The sequence below is a fragment of the Hypanus sabinus genome, chromosome 7, assembly GCF_030144855.1.
Source record: "Hypanus sabinus isolate sHypSab1 chromosome 7, sHypSab1.hap1, whole genome shotgun sequence".
Classification (NCBI taxonomy): domain Eukaryota; kingdom Metazoa; phylum Chordata; class Chondrichthyes; order Myliobatiformes; family Dasyatidae; genus Hypanus; species Hypanus sabinus.
This window is the reverse complement of record NC_082712.1, coordinates 59,540,064-59,559,646: the sequence shown is the minus strand read 5'-3', so window position 1 is coordinate 59,559,646 and position 19,583 is coordinate 59,540,064. Positions and strand designations below refer to the sequence as shown.

At 42.5% G+C, this 19,583-nt stretch overlaps 1 protein-coding gene across 1 annotated transcript in view; it reads right to left on the bottom strand.

Moving 5' to 3' along the window:
- mamdc2a (MAM domain containing 2a) overlaps positions 1 to 19,583 on the bottom strand; it is a 131,198-nt gene that overhangs the window by 51,007 nt on the left and 60,608 nt on the right. Inside the window, exon 6 of the mRNA XM_059973850.1 lies at positions 15,290 to 15,543. Within this exon, the coding sequence (XP_059829833.1) occupies positions 15,290 to 15,543 (254 nt within the window). The remainder of the gene's footprint in view (positions 1 to 15,289; positions 15,544 to 19,583) is intronic.

Here is a 19,583-nt window from a genome sequence, read left to right as displayed (position 1 = left end):
CCTAACTTCACTTAGGAAAATATATGTGAGGCCCCTTTTCTAATGGATTCTGAAAATCCAAACCCATTACATCACTTATTTACACTACTAACCACATCCTAGAATTGTGGAACATAAGTTCCTTTTTGTGATTTCTCACAATGACGAGCTTGTTATATCCTACCTCAATCACTTCATTAATTATTCTAATAGAATCCTATCAATTGACGCTGGGCTAATTACTTTTCAGCTCTTCTGTCATATTTGCTCTGATAATGAGACTTCCTGCACAGGCGTTCATTTTTAAAGTGCCTTCCTTCCTCCTGAACTATGGTTTCTCCTTATCATTGTGGACAGAGCCCTGATTACACCTCATCCATTCTTCTAGTTCCTCTATCTACTCTGATGACAAAATACTCCACACAGATGCCTTTGAATTGTCTTCTTCTTTTCCCTTTAACTATGGACAGATTTTCCAACACCACAGCTGAGTCTCATTTCCAAATCTCTACTCTCACCCCCTCTCCTCAACAGAATAAAAATAGTATTCCCTTGTCTTACCTTCCAATCAACTAGCCTGTCTCCATTAGCAGAGACAGCCCTGCTATTAGCAACAGAAACAACAAAATGTACTTCTAGCTGCCAGATTAAGTAATTTAGTCTCAGAGATATTCTTTTTCTTGTGCCCATTCCTTACCTACCTTCTCTACTACTGAAAACCAATATATTTTCTCTCTTGGAGAAGGGAGAGGATCATGGGACGGGAGGCCTCGGAAGAAAGAAAGGGGGAGGGGAGAGCACCAGAGGGAGATGGAGAACAGGCAGAGTGATGGGCAGAGAGAGAGAGAAAAAAAACAACTAAATATGTCAGGGATGGGGTAAGAAGGGGAGAAGGGGCATTAACAGAAGTTAGAGAAGTCAATGTTTTGGATTCCATACCTAACCAATTCCCCTCTACCACCACTCTTCTCCATCTAGCGGAATTAGTTCTTACTCTCAATAATTTCTCCTTTGGCTCCTCCCACTTCCTCCAAACCAAGGGTGTAGCCATGGGTACCTGCATGGGTCCCAATTATGCCTGCCTTTTTGTTGGCTTTGTGGAACAGTCCATGTTCCAAGTCTATACGGGTATCTGACCCCCTCTTTTCCTTCACTACATCGACGACTGCATTGGCGCTGCCTCCTGCACGCATGCTGAGCTCGTCCACTTCATTAACTTTGCGTCAAACTTTCAACCTGCCCTCAAATTTACCTGGTCCATTTCTGACACCTCCCTCCCCTTTCTTGATCTTCTGTCTCCATCTCTGGAGACGGCTTATCTACTGATATCTACTATAAGCCTACAGACTCTCACAGCTACCTGGACTATTCCTCTTCCCACCCTGTCTCTTGCAAAAAATGCTATCCCCTTCTCACAATTCCTCCGTCACCACCACATCTGCTCTCAGGATGAGGCTTTTCATTCCAGGACAAAGGAGATGTCTTCCTTTTTTAAACAAAGGGGCTTCCCTTCTTCCACCATCAACTCTGCTCTCAAACGCATCTCTCCCATTTCCCACACATCTGTCCTCACCCCATCTGCCCACCTCCCCATTTGGGATAGGGTTCCCCTTGTCCTCACCTACCACCCCACCAACCTCCAGGTCCAACGTATAATTCTCCGTAACTTCTGCCATCTCCAATGGGATCCCATTAGCAAGCACATCTTACCCTCACCCCTCTTTCTGCTTTCCGCTGGGATCACTCCCTACACGACTCCCTTGTCCACTCGTCCCCCCCATCCCTTCCCACTGATTTCCCTTCTGGCACTTATAAGCAGAACAGGTGCTACACCTGTCCTTACACTTCCTCCCTCACCACCATTCAGGGCCCTAGACAGTCCTTCCAGGTGAGGCGACACTTCACCTGTGAGTCAGCTGGTGTGGTATACTGCGTCCGGTGCTCCCGATGTGGCCTTTTATATATTGGTGAGACCCAACGCAGACTGGGAGACCGTTTCGCTGAACACCTATGCTCGGTCTGTCAGAGAAAGCAGGATCTCCCAGTTGCCACACATTTTAATTCCACGTCCCATTCCCATTCTGATATGTCTATCATGCCCTCTTCTACTGTCAAGATGAATCCACACTCAGGTTGGAAGAATAACACCTTATATACAAGCTGGGAAGCCTCCAACCTGATGGCATGAACATTGACTTCTCTAACTTCCGTTAATGCCCCTCCTCCCCTTCTTACCCCATCCCTGACATATTTAGTTGTTTGTTTTTTTTCTCTCTCTCTCTGCCCATCACCCTGCCTGTTCTCCATCTCCCTCTGGTGCTCCCCCCTCCCCCTTTCTTTCTCCCGAGGCCTCCCATCCCATGATCCTTTCCCTTCTCCAGTTCTGTATCACTTTCGCCAATCACCTTTCCAGCTCTTAGCTTCATCCCACCCCCTCTGATCTTCTCCTATCATTTCGCATATCCCCCTCCCCCCACTACTTTTAAATCTCTTAGTATCTCTCCTTTCAGTTAGTCCTGACGAAGGGTCTCGGCCCGAAACGTCGACAGTGCTTCTCCTTATTGATGCTGCCTGGCCTGCTGTGTTCCACCAGCATTTTGTGTGTGTTGTTTGAATTTCCACCATCTGCAGATTTCCTCGTGTTTAATATTTTCTCTCTTTCACTGTTTCAACAAAGGCTATCTGTCCTGAACTGTTAATTCAGTTTTTCTCTCCACAGATGCCACCTGATTTGTTGAGTGTTTATTTCAGATTTCTAGCATTGGCAGTTTTAATGATTTTATTTTGTTAACTGCCTTACCTTGTTCAACTTTCCTGAGAAAAGGGATTACATTTGCTATCTTTTAATTCAAAGGAACTTTGCTGAAATGGAGAAAGTTCTGGAAAATCATTTCCAATGCATCACATTTTTCACCTTCTTTCACCTATGTTCATAGACTGGACTTTCATGGTGCCCTCTGGTGGTAATTCCAGAGATTCACATCCTTCTGTGCAGTTTCTTCTTTCTCCATTGTTAATCCCTTGTTTTGAAACCCAAGACTGACCCCTCAATGCAGACCTCACATGGGGAAGTGCCCTCGACCCCATCCTGTCTACAGAGCCCTGCCCAAATATTACTACCATCTTGTTTTAAATGCTTGAGAAATCAATTGTAGTTGATCTAGTCTCTCCTCATACAGCAGTCCTTAGCTGTTTTGACCTTCTTGCAAAAAAGGAAGCAGTTGAATACTGAAAAAGTATGAAATCCAATGAGGACAACCAGCAACTAATATTCTCAATTTCACTCATCATTGGTTGCCAAAATAAAACTCTCCCTATGGTATAGAGCATGAATGTATTTTGATGAAGGATCCTGGATACAAAATGGCCAATGATTCTCCTGCAGATGCTGCCCGATCTACTGAGAGTTTTGTTGTTTTTTTTTGAGAGACTAGCATATTTGATTTACAATAATCATGAAAAATCAAGGAGAAAACGAGCAGAAAGAATGAAAATATTTATCAAAGATTTCACTCTAGATTTGAACTGTGGAAATAGCTTAAAACATAACTTGTTTGGTTGGAATTAAAATATAATATCAGGAAGTCAATAATAAAGATGGAAGAAAGAAAGATTTTTTAAATGCCTTCCACATCCTTGGGATGTTCCAGAAGACTTCATGTGTTTTAAGTTACTTTTGAAGACAGGAGGCAAAATTGAAACAAATGTATTATCACCTCTTCCAAATGTTAATAAATGAAATAGATAGGAGTCAAAATGACAGCTGAGATTATGTGCTGATGGCCTGGAGAAGGAATAAATGCTACACAAATCACAGCATACTTATATTTTACATGGGGAAGGATTAGTATAGAGAGGTATTTGGCTATCATCATGGGCATAATGTGCTGAAGGGCTTGTGTCTATATCCAATGATTGTGAAATAGATAAATGGCAGAAAAATTGAGATGTAAGGCATGATTATAGGTTTTCCTGAAGGCCTGAAGGTACACACAGATTAAGAATAATCCAAATGGGCAAGGTACGGGTTTCTGAACAGTACCCAGGATGTCCTTAGTATAATTCTAGTCCTTCAAGGTGAACATTTCCATTGCCTCACTCTTAAGGCTGATTCATACTTGTGTGTTGCACCTATGCCGTAGGTACCGCGTACCTCAAGCCACACCTATGCCGTAGGTACCGCGTACCTCAAGCCACACCTATGCCGTAGGTACCGCGTACCTCAAGCCACACCTATGCCGTAGGTACCGCGTACCTCAAGCCACACCTATGCCGTAGGTACCGCGTACCTCAAGCCACACCTATGCTGTAGGGTGATGTGCACCTCCCCAGAAAAGTAACTCACTGTCGCGGCGATGCAGACCACAACAACTGATTGGTCCGCTTGGTAGCATCTCATTTCCTCCTATGCATTTCCGGTTGCTTCTTCTCCGCCATTTCTGTTCACCGATGCGAAATAGATGAACCAAATCATCAAATCTACCTGCCGACATGCGAAAATGTTTGAAATGCATTTCTTCGCCCGTGTCTCTCACAAAGAAACTCAACACAGTGGCATAGAAACCCCACCGCCAACTAGCATTTTAGCGCACACCAATGCATGCTTGCTACAGTGTAGAGCTACACAGAAGTGAAAATCAGGGTTACGGCGTAGCCCATATGTACAAGTATAAATCAGCCTATACTCTTCTCATCAACTTCATTAGCCCAGCATCCCTCTGAAATCATTACATTCCTTTACTTGTAAACTCTCACACATTCCCCATTCTAATCGGTCCATCACTAGTGGCTGTCCCCTCGCCAACCAAGATTAGCTCTGGAATTTGTCCTGGGAAATTCTCTGACTCTCTCTCCTCTGCGGTGTTCCTTAAACTCATTCATTTGTTCAAACATTTAACTGCCAGTCCTAACAGGTCCTCATGTGACTTAGTGCCTAGAGTGTTGAGAATGCTCCGATGAAGAGCTCTGCAATATTTCACTCATTCAAAGTGCTGTTTAAGTGCAATAGTCCCAGATCTAATCATGAGACTAAATTGTCACTGAGGAAACTGACAATACAAAAAGGCTAAATTAAATTGAAAAGCAGAAAAGGGAATAATCAAAGAAACAGAGAAAATAAGCACTAAATAATAAAGGGAACGAGATCAAATAAAATTAAAAGAAACTCTAGAAAATGACAGGAAGCATTCCGTCCAACAAATCACTCCCAGTAATCTACTCCTCTTAATATCCTCTTAACGCAGTCACCACATTTGAATTTTTCTCCTGAGAAGTATTAACAAATTGGGGAAAGTGTGCAGAGTGTTATGATGCCAAGAACTTCCTTTAAGCAGAGATTGGATGAAGGTCTTCAAAAATCATAAAAGGCTTTGATAGACTAAATAAATGATAAAAGGCACAGAAAAAAGGGCATATATTTCGGGTGATCGACGAAAGAGCCAAAGCTAAAGAAACAATTTTTTAATAGAGTGAGTGGAAATGTTATAGACTGATAGAAGAAGCCTGTGTCCACCTTCTCTGATACTGTTGCTGCTCAGCCCACCAAGTACACACTATTAACCACCTACTTTTACACTACCCATAGCCTAACCCATCCCCATACTTCCATCAACTTACCCCAGCACACCAGCAAAATGTACCAGTCATCCTATCAACTACACATTTTTGGGAGGCAGGAGGAAACTGGAACACCCTGAAGAAACCCACACAATCACCGGAAGAATGCACAGTGGATGTCAGGATTGAGCCAGGTTACTGGAGCTGCCCCACTGTGCTGGTGCACCTTGTTGTGATCGAGAATGCACTGACCCATTGGAAGCAACTCCAACTGGAGCTTTCAAAGGGAAATTGGGTAAGTAATTGAAGAGCAGGAGACAAAAATTAACTGGTCTAAGCATATTTATTTCTGACTCTATGTCTGCTGAAACACGAGCAAACAGACTCCTATACCACAAACAACATTAATTCAATCAGGAAAGACTACTTAAAGACTAGTGGGAATATTCTACAGTAACTTCTCCTCGTGACTGAAAAACAGCTAAAATGTTATGATCTTCTGATGATGGCTCAGTGGACTCAACTCTTAGTAATGCAGGTAAGGCATCTTCAAGTGTACATTTTTACATCACCATGGCTGGAAGGGAGGACTCCAGGCCAGACTAAAATGGCAGGGTGTAAAGTTCCTTCTACCCCGTATCTTGATAGCAAATGTACAGTTACTGGAGAACAAGATAAAGGTCCTAAGAACAGGATTGCTACTTCAGAGGGAAATGAGAGATTGCAGTGTTCTCTGTTTTACTGAGATGGTTCACTCAAGGCTGTGATCAAGCCTGAGCGGATTCTTCATCTAATGCATTGACCTGCAGTAAATTTAGTGAAGGCAATAATTGGGGGTTTTGTGATTCATGATTAACTCTTCATGGTGCTCAGACGTAGTGAACTTGACGCATTCTTGTTCTCCCAGTTTGGAACACCTAATGATTAAATTCTGTGCATTCCACTTACCAAGAGAGTTCTCTTCCATGACCCTGACTGTAGCTTACACACCGACAAAGGCCGATGTTAAGCAAGCACTTGAGGTATTGAGTACAGCAATTAGCAAACCAGAAACAGCCTACCCCGATGCCTTTCAAAACATCAGCTGGGAATTCCACGAGGCTTGTTTGAAGAAATCTCTGCCTGATAATAATAAAAATATCACCTGCAGCTCCAGGGCCCCAACACACTTGACCATTGTAACACTACAATTAGAAATGCCCACCATTTGTTCCCTAGACTGCATTTTGAGAAGTTTGATTATCTGGCTGTCTTTCTCCTACCTGTACACAGGCAGAGGCTGAAGAGCAAAGCCCCAGAGATAAGAAGTGATCGCAGGAGGCAGAGGGCCATGTTCAAGGATTCATCAGAGAATCTGAATAAAATTGCCACAGTTATCATGGACTTTAGAGAATTGTCATAGAAGTGTGTCCCCACCCCTCACAAACTCATTCAAATCCTTCCCCAACCAAAAGCCCTGGCTGAACCAAGAGATCTACAACCAGCTGAGGACCAGATTAGTAGTGTTCAGATCTGGCAGCCAAGTAAAACGCAAGAGGTTCAGTTACAATGTACGGAAAGCCACCTCACATGAGAAGTGGCAATTCTGGACCAAGCTTTGACCAAAGAAGAATCCTCAACAGATATGGTAGGACTTGAATGTTATCACCTCTTACAAATCGAAACCAAGTGACACATGTGATGACAACAAGGTTTTGTTCCCAGATGAGCTCAATGCCTTTTGTACTCAGTTTGACCACCAAAACATAAGGCAGCTTCAATGAACCCAATGACTCTGTGATTTCAGAGTCTGAGGGCAGTGAGACCATCCTTCAGGGGGGTGAACCTATGGAGTAACTGACCCAGACAAAGTACCTGACCAAGTACTGAAAAGCAAGTACTACTCAACAGGCTGGACTGGCTCCTGATATCTTTAGCAGCCTGAGGTGCCTACCTACTTCAAACAAGCTTCAATTATAATGGTGCCCAAGAAGAATGTGGTAACCTGCCTCATTGACTTACATCCACTGTGATGAAATCTTTTGAGATATTGGTGATGGATCACATTAATTCCTGCCTAAGAAGTGACTTGGGTCTGCTCCAATTTGCCTACCATCACAAATGGTCATAGGCTCTTCACTAAACCCTGGAAGACTTGGGCAGCAAAATTCCATATATCAGGATGTTCTTCATTAACTGCAGCTTTGCAATGAACACTATCTTCCCCTCAAAACTAATCAATAAGCTCCAAGACCAAGGCCTCAATACCTCCTTATGCAACTGGATCCTTGATTTCCTCACTTGTGAACTCTAGTCAATTCAGATTGGCAACAACATCTTCACAATCACCATCAGCACAGGTGCACACGAGGCATTGTGCTCAGCACACCCCCCCCCCCCCCCCCCGCTCTACTTGGTTTATTACTTAGGACTGTGAGGACAAGTATAGCTCAAATGCCATATTTATAGTAAGTTTGTTGACAACGCCACTGTTGTTGGTCAAATCAAAGATAGTGACGAATCAGCATACAGGAGGGAGATTGAAAATCTGGCTGAATGGTGCCACAATAATAACTTCACTCAATGTCAGAAAAAACAAACATCTGATTATTAACTACAGGAGGAGGAAACTGGAAGACCATGAGCCAGGCCTGAGCAGGGAAACAGAGGGAGAGAGGGCCAGTAACTTTAAATTCCTCTGTGGTATTATTTAAGAGCATCAGTCCAGCATATGACGGCCCTAACAAAGGCAGCATGGCAGTGCCTCTACTTTCTTAGAAGTCTGAGCAAATTCAGCATGCCATCGAAAACTTTGACAAACTTCACGGATGCACAGTGGAATGTATATTGTCTGGTTGCAACACGGCCTGGTATGGAAACACCAATGCCCGTAAAAGGAAAAACAAACAAAAAGTTGTGATATAACTCAGTCTATCACAGGTAAAGCCCTCCCACCCACCACTGGGCACGTATATATGGAACATCGTTATAGAAAAGCAAGCATCCATCCTCAAGGACCCCCACTATCCAGGGCATGCATGCTCTCTTCTTGCTGCTGCCATCTGGAAGGATGTACAGGAGATTTAAGACCTGCACCACCAGGTTCAGGAACAGTTATTGCACCTCAACCATCAGTTTCTTGAACCAGAGGGAATAACATCACTCACCCCAACACTGAACTGATTCCATAACCTATGGACTCACTCTCAAGGACTTTACAACTCATGTCCTTGATATCTATTACTTATTTATTAGTAGGGGAAAGAGATAGGGTGATGCGGGCTAATAGGGTCAGGAGAAAAGTCTACTGGATTGGGAAAATCAGCCAAACCTGCAGTACCCAACTCTCATGAATGAGAATTTAAACACAATCTTGTCAGTCAGCGATGACATTACAGCCCGCGGAGCTAAGGGCCAAATAACGGCAAGAGCTCAGCTAAGAAATGAGAAAATGTTGGAAATTCTCAGCAGGTCAGTGTACAGAGGGGAAATGAGTTAACAATGCAGGATAATGACCTCTCACCGGAACCAGGAATAAAACTGTCTTCAGATGCAGAGAAGATGGAGTGGTGACGAGGGTGAGTCTGTGATAGAATGAGACCATAAATATACAGATTGTGTTGGTACTGACTGAGGGAGTGGGGGTGATGAAGGCTTGTTAATCACAGCTAATCTTTCTGAAGGAGATATAAATGGAGGGGAGATGAGTGAGAATGGAGCTTAGAGGGAAGAAACCACAATGCTGGGTCTTTGAAAGAGAGAACACAGCAGTCACTGGAACTGTTTTTGAGTTTAGTTCTAACTATGTGTTTAAAATGAATCCCAGTCACTTATTGTATCAAGCTCCATTGATGGGGGTATGTCAGGACACAGTGAGAAAGTGCAGGTAAAAAATTCAGAAAGGAGGAAATTTCCCTGTTGATTGCAATATTCAAGAAACTGGGCTCATTTCAAAATCTTCCGGAAAAGATTACAGGAGATCATGGAATCTAAGAATATTACAGCATTGCAGGCTGTTCAACCAAGGGTTGCAACCACTTCCTAGTTCCTGTCGGGTATAAGACTTGGGGAGGAAGATCAGATACTTAAATATCTGAGGGCCTCTGCCTCCATCATCCTTTCTGGTAGTGGTTTCTACACCACGTAATGCTTTGAATGAAAATATATCTCCTAAAGTGAGGTAGATGTTCTAAACTCTATGAAGGTTTAAAGCCAGGAAAGGTTATTCTTTGCAACAAGTTTTCAGTGTTGAGCACATTCTTACATAAGGGATTGTTAAGACATCGAATGCTCTGAAAGAAGAATTGACTTTTATGAGTAGGTAAATTGTTTATGAGGTTATGAGAAAACAGAGTTGGTGGAAATTGCAGCTCCTTCAGGGATGTTTCTATGCTAAAAGTTACACATTTCCTTGCAAAACTATTCCTTATAAGTTCAGAACTTTAATCCTGTAATACATTAATGGTTACCAAAATAAATAAATGTGTCCACGTCAGTTTATTTAAAGTGTCTGAATTGACAAATTCTAAAAAACCTTCCAATCGCAAGTAATCTCAAATTAAATCTAAATAGAAGTCTCTGCCTTCACATTCTTCCATGTACCCAGAGCGCCATTTCCAACACCCTGAACACTCACTTGAATGGGAAAGCCTTTTGAAGGGATAATCATTTCTGGAAAGAATTCTCTTCAGGACTGTTCCATTTTAATCATCTCACACAGTTGGTCCAAGTTCTGCCCCTTCGCTCTGGAAACTCTTATTTCACAATCCACTAATCTCCCATGGCAATATTATTTTTTCATGTCGAGAAACCTGACATGTGAATATATATTACTGCAACGAGAAGCTGACTGGGACACCAGATGGGTTCTCTCAGGCACTAGCCCTGCAGACATCTCAATGCATTCCAGAGAGGGGAAAAAGTAATCAGGCTTAGATAGATCAGCATTTGGAATCAGAGAATGTTGTGTCTTAAGTGCTATTTCAGATATTAAAATACACTTGAAAGCACGCACATCTCCAATAAATCAAAAGGACTAAAATCTGAAATAGAAGTATAAAATGCTATGATGGTGCATCGCATAACAGCAGATTGATTATTGTTTAGGCCGGATGAGTTAAATGTGCATTTCCATTATATAAAGCGGGTGACAACAGTGGTCCTGCTAGTAGAGCACTGTGTCACACTATCAGAGACCCAAATTCATTTCTGCCCTTGCATATTCTCCCTGGGTGGGAATACTGAGACTTTATAGGGCATTGGTCAGTCCGCATTTGGAATAGTGTGAGCAGTTTTGGGCCCCATGTCTTAAAAAGGTTGTACTGGCATTGAAGAGGGTCCAGAGGAGGATTACATGAATAATCCCAGGAATGAAAGGGTTACATATAAGGAGTGTTTGATTGCTCTGGGCTTGTACTTACTGGAGTTTAGTATTAGATTATTTAAACAATGTTGCCAAATCTGACAGCATATACAGTTTAACAGTCTACAGTCCCTTCCTCTAGAAAAAAAGGTGGCTTTTGTATGTTGAAATCTGTTGTGAATATGTTTCCATGTGAGAGGGAAGACCATAACTTGGGGCCAACAATGTAAGATGGATTCTAGTGAATCCATTACAGAATTAAGGCCGCCTTTACCCTACAAATGGTGAAAGTTTGGATCTCATTCATACCGATGATGTGGGGAGAGCACTTGCAGAAAAGCAGATATATGGATGCTCAACATGGAGAAAGGAATAGAGGGAAAAACTGATAGAGGGAGACACAAAAGGAAAGGAAAATGACAAGGAGAGCTGAACAAAATGTAATTTTTATTTAACAGCTTTCCTAGTTATTTGATTGAATTAATTGCATTTTTCACCAGAAACTAATGGCAAAATCAGTCATTAAAAAGACAACAGTGTCACAACATGGACATGTCCATTGTGGCTCCTTAAACTAACTCCATCGACACATTGGCTGACTGGGAGTCAGCACCACAAAATGTGGTCAGACCACAACCCCGAGTCCTGCAATTGCAATGAAAGTCTGACTATGCTTTAATTCAGCCCGCACAGTTTCAAGATTCAAGACTCCAGGTCACTTATTGTCATTCTTCAGTACATGTGTGTAAAGGGGGATGAAGCGTTTGATCTCCTCTTGGTAGCGGCAGGGCACATGAAAATACAAGTAGGATAACAACTGAAACACAAAGTGCTGGCAGAACTCAGCAGGCCAGACAGCATCTATGGGAGGAGGTAGTGATGACGTTTCTGGCCGAAACCCTTCGTCAGGTGCACCAACTGTGTCAGTGTAGGTATGTGGTGTGGAGTGTAGGTAAGAAGTGCAGTGCATGGGGAGATGAAAGGTGATTGGGGGGCAGGGAGAGGAATGGCTGATGTGGATGCAGTGGTGGTGGGGGTTAATGGATGGAGGTGGTAGTCAGCCTGATAACTCAGGGGAAGTAACTGTTTTTAAGTCTGGCGTTCGTGTGCAGCCTCTTCCCTGATGGGAGTGGGACAAACAGTCCATAAGCAGGGTGGGTGGGATCCTTCATGATATTGCTGGCTATTTTCTGGCATACTTCTGTATCTACATCCTTGAAGCCGGCTAGGCTGCTGCCAGTGATGCGATAGGTAGTTTTAACTAACTTTTGTAGACATGGTGGGTTCCAGTAGAAGCCATTTCACAAGCTTTGTACTGTATTCATTCAAAGAAATGATCTATGATTTTGGCAGGTGGGCATGGAAGAATATGTTAATTCAGCACTTGGAATACTGTGTACAGTTCCAATCACCACGTTACAGGAAGAATGTAACAGCATTGAGAGGATGTGAAGGAGATTTACGAGGATGCTGGCAGGTCTGGAGAAGTGTAGCTATAAGAAAGGATGTCTTATTTCACTGAACTGAAGGAGACTGAGAGGAGGTTTAATTAAGATTCTTAACATTATGAGAGATAGTGAAGGGGTAAATGTAGAGCTCCAATCCCCTTTAGCAGTGAACCAACAACCACAGGAATTGGCAGAGGGAACCGAGAAGTAAGTTATTTCAATTAACAACTGGTGGGGATACAGAATTCACTGCCTGGAAGTGTAATGAAGGCAAAAACCTAGGTAACTGCTTGATGAACACAAGGTTGTGAGCTAAGAGTTAGGAAGTGGGCTTAACCCACTGCCATTTTTAGCAAAGATAGGCATAATGAACCAAATGACAATTCTTCATGCCTTGCTTACAATGATGTCCTTTGAGTTTTGACAGGCACCTTCCTCCTTTCAAATGCAAGGGTTGAATATTCTCGGGAGTATATGAAATACCTAACAGACTAAATACTACAAGTCGACCTTTAACATTACCAAACCTCTAAATCATTTTACGGCAGATGATGCCCTGACTGTCTACAGTAAATTCATGACAAAACTGTCCAAATCAAAGAAAGGTTTTGGATAAATCCCAAGTCACCAAACAAAATGTGGATTCATATGTTGAAGTCAACTGCCAGAGACTACAGCCCACTTAGACAAATAACTCTGTGATGCCTGTTGTATATATTCTAACTTGCAGCAGGTAAATATTTCTTTAAAAATATACCATCTAACCTGTAAAGTCTTTGAAATGTTTATATGGTACAAGAAATATAAATGAGATTAGAACTGACTTGTTGATTAATCTTATTATTAAGATTTTTCTACAACCCTTGAAGATCTCTGTTCTTCTCTAATTCAGGACTCTACTGTATTCCCCACTCACAGCCTTTTTAACTAGGCCAGAACTTTGTGCCTATGTAAAGCAGGTGATGGTCAACCACCTTCTTGAATTATTGTAACCCCTCTGATAAAGATATTTCCACAATGCCGTGCATAGGGAATTCCAGAATTTAGACTTAGTGACCATGAAAGAGCAATGATTTAGTTCCAAGTCTCAATGGAGTGCAACATTGACAGAATGTTGCAGGTGTTAATGTATCTATGCACCCAAAGCCCTTCTCCTTCGTGTAGATGTGAACTTGCTGCATGTACTCAAGGGATTTTTTTGATGGTATCAGCTGCAACCTTTAGTCGTTGGTGGTCATAGGCCACTTAACCTATCTGTGAACGTTGTATGGTTTTTCCCCACATTCAGGATTGGGCTGCTTCATTTCTGAGGAGACGTGAATGCAATTGAATGTTCCATGCACAAGCATCCCCACTTCTGGTCATTGATGAAGCAGTCAAGATGGTTGGGCTCAGACCAGTGCCCTGAAGAATTCCCACAGTAATAATCAGCATTCAAGAAACCCAACCATCTTCCTTTCTATGAGACATTTTTCCAACCACTGAAGTGTTTTCTCCTTTACGCTTACTGACTAGTACAGGAAGGCAACAGGTTGGCCATGATGAATTGGGCCAAAAGGGCTATTTCTGTGCTGTAAAATCTATGGGTTCCATTTCATCAGCATTCCAAAATGGATCATTCATTTGGGAATTCTAGATGAACACAGTTTCATGTGCTTTAGCCTTAATCTTTTCCTTCATATGTTAGGTTCCATCACTGAGAACAGGAATATTCTTGAATTAGTTGTTTAATTGTCTACCGCCATTCATAACTAGATGCAGTAGGAATATTTAGCTTTGTTTTGCTCTTTTGGTATAGGATTACTTAACGCTAACTACTTCAAGCTATTTATGCAGTGTTGCAGTTTCACTAGTCTGCTCATTTTTTGACATGTATGGCACTGCTCCCAGCATGCTCTCTGCATTGCTGATTAAACAAGGGATTTCCCCCTGTCATGATAATTATGACAGACTGAAGGACATGCTAGGACATGAAGTTAAAGCTTGTGAGGATGCACATTTCCACTATTGCCAACACAACACAGTGGAAGGTGTCAGCAGTATGAAGATGGGAATTTGGCACCTCAAGTAAAGTGAGATGGGCAATTCTGTTCTGCAGAGTCACACTTGCCACAGATAGATTAACAAGGATGAGGTCAAGCAGGTTTGTCCTTTGTGTTATTTTGTTCATTATCAAATGCAAATTCAGTTTGGACATTACGTCCTTCAAGAATCTGCCAGCGTGACCTATGGTGGTGCTACCAAGCCTGTCTTTGAGATGGGCAATGAATCCTCCCATCCAGAGACAAGCTGTGTCTTTGCTACTCCCATTTTTTCATCATGGAAAGGCACTGATTCATCAGCACAGGGAGGACAGGAGATGATCATCAGGAAACTTCATTACTCCATGGAGTGCAGAGCCACTGCTGAAAATCGCTGATGGGTTTGTCCTGCCAGTGGACAGCACATCCAAGGAATGTGATGGAGGAATCAGGTGCATTGTCTCTACCTATGATTCTACAAGGACAACAATACCAGGTTATAGACTGAGATGGCAGTAAATTTATACACCAGTATCAGACATTTGTGAGGAGGCCTTCACAGGTAGACTGAGCTGGCAATAAATTTACCACATTCAAATTCAGTTCTTAAGTCAATGCAAAGTAATCCAACTTGCTTAAACCACTTTCTTTTAATATAGGACAGATGATACAACTAAAACATTTTACCCCAGTTAACAGTAAACCACGTTGCTCTGCCATTGATATCCCTGCCTCAGCTGGCAGGACTATGAACTCCAGACTTCTTTGCCTGAATTTCTCTTCCTCTCCACCTCATCATTCCTTAAAACTTACTTGCTATCCTGACCAGAATATCCCAATATATCTTCATGTGGCTACTTCAAATTTCCTTTGTTAATGCTCCAATGAGAACCTTAGCATGCTTTACTACGTCAAACGCGGAACACTGTAATAAAAAGACTCACCTGAAATGGATGCGAAGCTTTAATATTCACCTTGACCAAATTCCAGTTGTGCGTCGAATGATTTGCCCGCCACACCTCTTCATAATGACCGATTCTGTCCTTGGTGTAAACCACAAAGAAGGTACTATGCTTCCGACGAAGTTGGTAAAAGAAAGACAGGCATCCAGATAGGGCGGAAATTGTCAGTGGTGACATCAGCTGAGCTACTTCGTGCAAATGTGTAGCATAAATCGAGTCAACGTACATGTAGTGACCTGCATGAACAATGCAATTGTAAAGAGGATTACAAAATATTAATAAGTCATACAGCAGTCTGCAGAAGTATATGTGCGGCACAGTAGTTTAATTCAAATCTAAACGTTTGTTATGTTTATGGTACTGGGAAGCTGGGTGGCCATGAGTAACACACATGAAAAACAGAGAGGTGAGGAACAGACACGTGGCTGTTTATTTTGCTGGTAAGTCATCTACACTGAATATACTGTCACATTACAATCACTACACAACACACAAGTAAACTAGATAGCAACCCATTAGGGTCGAACTATACATGAATAAATATTCATATATACATGAATATGTGCCATACATATCCCTTCCACTTTATTTTAAAGGTTTCTCCCCCTTCCCATATGCAGACCAGCAGCTGAATCATTAGCATTCAATAATCATCAAATTCAACTCACAACAAAAAAATAGTTTTTTCTAAACAAGAGAAAGAGGGTAGGCCTTCTCTATTCCCAGACAGAACCCTAGAGATTATTCTGCTCCATGTGCTAAGGTTTAGTCACTAAACTATAGATTCAATCTGTCTGGAGGTTGCCCATTCCTGTGAAGGTCCCATTGACCTGGGGATAACACCAAAGAGATTTTATCTCCTGGTGGTGTATGTATAGATCTTGGCTTTGGTACTGTATTGTCAGGAAGAGCACCTCAAAGCACAGGTGATGGAGGAGCACTGGCTGTGTCATTTGATCTTACATGAGGTTCTGCAGTCATTTTCTCAGAATCCTGCTCCATTTCTACAAATGGATCTGGATTTGTCATTTTGTGTTGGCTTTCACTAGCCTCAGAAGTGGGCAACAGGATATGATCGATATGCCTTCTCCAGATGTTGTGGTCTCTAGTTTTAACTGTGTACAGCAACTTGTGCCACCTCTGTCGCAGGTATCCACTTTATTCCAGAGATGTAGCTCCAAGCAACTACTCTCTCTCGCTGTGAAACTTCTGTACTGCGTTTTGGCATGTCTCTCTGCTTGGGTTTTCTGTTCATTTACCACAATCTGTCTTGTATTTGGGAGTCTAAGCAGGTCAAGCCAGGTGTGAAGCTTTCCTTTCATCAACGTAGTGCCTGGAGAAATTTTGGTGGTGGCGTAAGGTGTGTTACGGAATGTCAGCAAGAAAATGCTAAGAACTGGTTGAGGGATTCACTTCCCACTGAAGTTCATTGCTTGTAAAAATTATTCAGCAAGGCCATAAGTGGCAGGATGTGCTGAATACTGCTTGTTTCCATGAATGCCTTGGACTTTTCAGACAGGACTTGTAAGCTGTTGAGTACTTACAAGCTGTTCCAAAATGTCTAAAGATGGAACATAGCTCCTCAGTCCATTTTCAAATGTAGTGTTCTTCAAGATGGAAGCTTCGGACCATTTGCTGTGTGTCCACCTCGGCCAAGTGCATCTAGCCCTCTACACGTCCTGCAAAATCGATGTGACTCTTCTGCCATGGTTATTCAGGCCATTTCCATGGCTGCAGGGGAGCAAGAGGAGGAACATTTCTCACTTTTGACAATTCAGATGTGTTTTGGCATTCTCATCAATGGTTACATCCAGTTCTAGCCACCAGATGTAGCTGCATGTGTTTTCTTTCATGTGCACTATGCCACAGAGTCTATATGTAGCTCGTCAAGTACTTGCTTCCTTAAAGGTGGAGGAATGACAATGCGGTCACCACATCGTCAACATCCTGCCACGACTGAACTCCTTCCATTGGACTTGGTTTCAATTCTATGGTTGGCTCTCCTATCCAGCTGAGATTTACTATGCCCACTACCTTTAGATAGAACAGGGTCAGTACATACACCCTCCTGGATTTGTGCCACAGTTATCAGAGCTTCCTTGAAGTAAAAGATCAGTAAAGAATCCTGGAGCTGTAATAGCTAAGGAAAGTCTGGATAGTCCATCAACACTTGCATGGTGCTGAGATTTCCTGTACTTTATATCATACTAATGTGCAGATCGTAACAGAGCCCAACATGGCATTCAACTAGCATCCAGAGAAGGAACACCCACATGTGGACCAAAAACTGACAACAAATGGGCAAGGATCAGCCAACAGTGTAAATCATCAACCAGTGAGGGATTGATGGAATTTCTTAACTCCATAGACAATGGTGAGTCTTTCACTATCAACTTGGACACAGTGGCATTCTGACTTGCTTAATATCCTTGAATTGAAATGGATTGGATGCTCTTCACCCGATGGAATGATGTGTGAGTTAACTGCCTCCATGCCATAGGGTGATGTGTAGAAGGCCAACTGCATGGTCAATGACAGGTTGAAGTGGGTCAATGCTTCAGACCGTGACAAAGCTGTTCTGACCTTTTAAAAAAGCCTCTTCCCAGTGATCTGTCCACTGCCAGTGTGTTGATTTATTTAAAAGCTCATGAAGTGGTTTCAAATTGCTACCTAGGTTAGCAACAAACTTTGCTTAGAATGTTAGTGGTCCTAAGAAAGATCTCAATTGACTTACACTCTGTGATGATGGAGCCTCCACGATTACCCTCACCTCTGATGGTGCCTAGTGAAAGCCTTAGTTGTTGATCACATGGCCTAACTATTCAATCAAAGCTTGAAAGAACTCACACTTGTCCATCAGGCCCCTTGGCCCATATTCCTTGGGTCTGTGTAGTGTAACATCCAAGTTTTGTAAATGCTCACACTCAGTTTTCCCAGTGGTGAGTAGTTCATTCAAATAGCATTGCACCCCTGTCAACCCACTCAGGATCTGGTTCATTACTCGCTGAAAGAGTGCAGGAGCCGAGGTGATGCCAAATGAAAGCCTTTGGTACCTGAATATTCCTTTGTGAGTCACTATGGTCCACAGTTCCAGTGACTCTGGTTCCATATGTATCTGCAGGTATGTTTGACACAAGTCAATCTTGCTAAATGCTTGTCCTCTAGCCAATCCTGCAAAAAGATCACCAATGAGGGGAAGAGGGTATTGTTCAGTTGTAAGAACCAGGTTAATGGTCACCTTAAAATCTCCAGTAAGCCTTAAAGACCCACCCATTTTTAGGGCAGGAAGCACTGGACTTGCCCATTTGCTTACACACACTGGTTCCAATACCTTACTCTGGATCAGTCTTTTCAATTCCGCCTCTGCTGTTGGTTTGAGGGTGTATAGAACAGGCCATGCCTTCAGGCATTTGGGTGTTGTGTTGGGCATAACAGCCAGGCTTAACAGTAGTTCCTTCCATACTGCCCAGTTCTCTGTTGATTTTCTTCAATACCTCTTATAGACCAGAGCTCCTGCAAATCAAGTGCATTTTCTGCCAGTTCAGTTCAAGCTGCTCCAACCATAAGTGGCCCTGAAACACTGGATAACCATCTTTAGCAACGTGCAGTGGAAGATACATCTTCTGTTTGTTAATTTCCACTTTAACATGTACCACTCCCCTCACTGGAACAACCTCAGCAGTGTAAGTCTTTAAAATCAACCCTACCCCATCTGGGGCGAGATGCTACAACTTCTTCTTGTAAATGATCTGCTGATCCCAGTCATACTGCAGCATCCATGTCCACCTGCATCCCATCCAACCACAGGATCACATAATAGCCATCTTTGTGCTGGGAAATAGATGAAACATGCAAAGCTATTCAACCACAGAATGAGAGTCACTCAGTTCGTCTTCAGTATGCTCCATCACTTGTTCCTTTTTGTTTTTTCCAAAACTCATTTTTCTTTATTGCAGTGTTTTTGGCTGACAGGCGTGTTCAATAAGTCCTTTTTTTGCCATAGCTTCAGCAATCTATATCCTTATATTAGCAATCTTTTGCTGAATACCTAGTTTTGCCCCAACGGTAATATCAGTAGAAATGTTATGAACTTTTCTGAGTTGCCTCACTACACAGACCAAAAGCAAGCTTATTGCATAACTGACGTTGAACGACTGCCCAAAATCATAGCGTTCAGACAATTGCTTCAGCACTGCCACAACTGAAGAAATAGGCTCGCCGTGCTCTTGGTTCCTTTTAGGAAATCTAAACTCTCAGCTATAATCAAAGGTTTAGG